Source organism: Aplysia californica, unplaced genomic scaffold (genome assembly GCF_000002075.1).
Source record: "Aplysia californica isolate F4 #8 unplaced genomic scaffold, AplCal3.0 scaffold00094, whole genome shotgun sequence".
Lineage (NCBI taxonomy): Eukaryota > Metazoa > Mollusca > Gastropoda > Aplysiida > Aplysiidae > Aplysia > Aplysia californica.
The window spans coordinates 1302682-1304097 of NW_004797364.1; the positions used below are offsets into that span (position 1 = coordinate 1302682).

At 42.9% G+C, this 1416-nt stretch overlaps 1 protein-coding gene across 1 annotated transcript in view; it reads left to right on the top strand.

Annotated features, from left to right (window-relative positions):
• Positions 1 to 1153, top strand: part of LOC101863334 (fibrinogen C domain-containing protein 1-A) — an 11384-nt gene extending 10231 nt beyond the window's left edge. The window contains exon 5 of the mRNA XM_005095046.3: positions 519 to 1153. Within this exon, the coding sequence (XP_005095103.1) occupies positions 519 to 887 (369 nt within the window). The 3' untranslated portion in view covers positions 888 to 1153. The remainder of the gene's footprint in view (positions 1 to 518) is intronic.
• Positions 1154 to 1416: the final 263 nt, after the last annotated feature.

Genomic DNA, 1416 nt, shown 5'->3' on the forward strand with positions numbered 1-1416 from the left:
GATGTTGTTGTTGTTGTTGTTGTTGTTGTTGTTGTTGTTGTTGTTGTTGTTGTTATTGTTGTTGATGTTGTTGTTGTTGTTATTGTTGTTGTTGTTGTGGCAGTTAGAGAGAGGGGGAGGGAGAAACATAAACTGTTGCAGACGTTTAGGCCCACCACCTTAGCCCCGTCATTAACAGACTCCCGATTGTACAGATTCCGTGCCTGGCACACTTGTAGTGTCTTTGACAGAATCCGAGCCTGACACACATCTCCTGTCTTTGACAGATTCCGTGCCTGTCATGTTTTTGACACGGTACGTGGTCCTCATCTCAGGACACCAAGTGGAGAGCAAATCTTTGGGAGGACCAGCATTGAAACCTGGCACAGATTTGAACCTGTACCATTTGTGTCACTGTCAGGTTAATTTTCAACGGACACATAACCACTGCATTTTGCATGCGTTGAAGCCATATGAATCTACAGCTGGCTTTAATGTTTTACGGGTTGTTTTAATTATCTTTACGTTCTCGTCACCAGGGGAGACACGAACTGAGGTTCGATTTGAGATTCCAAGGAAAAAACTACTACGCCAGCTACGACAACTTTTCGCTGTCTGGAGAAACAGACAACTATAGGATTCAGATTTCTGGTTTTTCCGGTAATGTAAGGGACAACATGGCTAAGCACAACGGTCAGCAGTTCTCAACCAAGGATCGTGACAACGACGTATGGGACAAGAACTGCGCCAGTGTGTTCCACGGAGCTTGGTGGTACAAAAACTGCCATTCCGTGAACCTCAACGGACTGTGGGCCAGCACAGAGAACGCGAAAGGGTTGGGGTGGCAAAGTGTAACAGGTGGCTCAGTTTCCTTCAGTGAGATGAAGATTCGACCATTCGCAAAGTGACAGCTTCACGAGAATGAATAGCCCTGCTGAACATAATTATACCTAGATGTTTGCGTGTCCGTTTCTTGTTGTTTGTTTTTTGTATAACACTGTGTGAACTACATTGACAGAATTAGGAAAATGTCAAAAGTCTTAGACGTGTTAAATTTCGTTTGTACCATCGAGGCAGGTCATTTATTGACGTGTTAAAGATAAAACAGCCACTGATAGAGATACTGAACCTTATCAATTTGCATTGCACAGTATTAAAAGTATCGCGAGCCAAACATTTCTTTTTTTTTAATTTTGTTACATAAACACACGTTCGAACCCTTGCACAAATTAATATGTATGCACATTTACACGGACACATACACGCGCACACAAGTATTCACTTACAACTCCCTCATGTTCTTTCCCTCACACAAAAGTCTTCACTTATCTTACAACTCTCTCATGTTCTTTCCCTCACACAAAAGTCTTCACTCACAATTCTCTCCTGTTCTTCCCCTCTCACATCGTCTGACTGTACAAAGGGAGAGCATTGGTC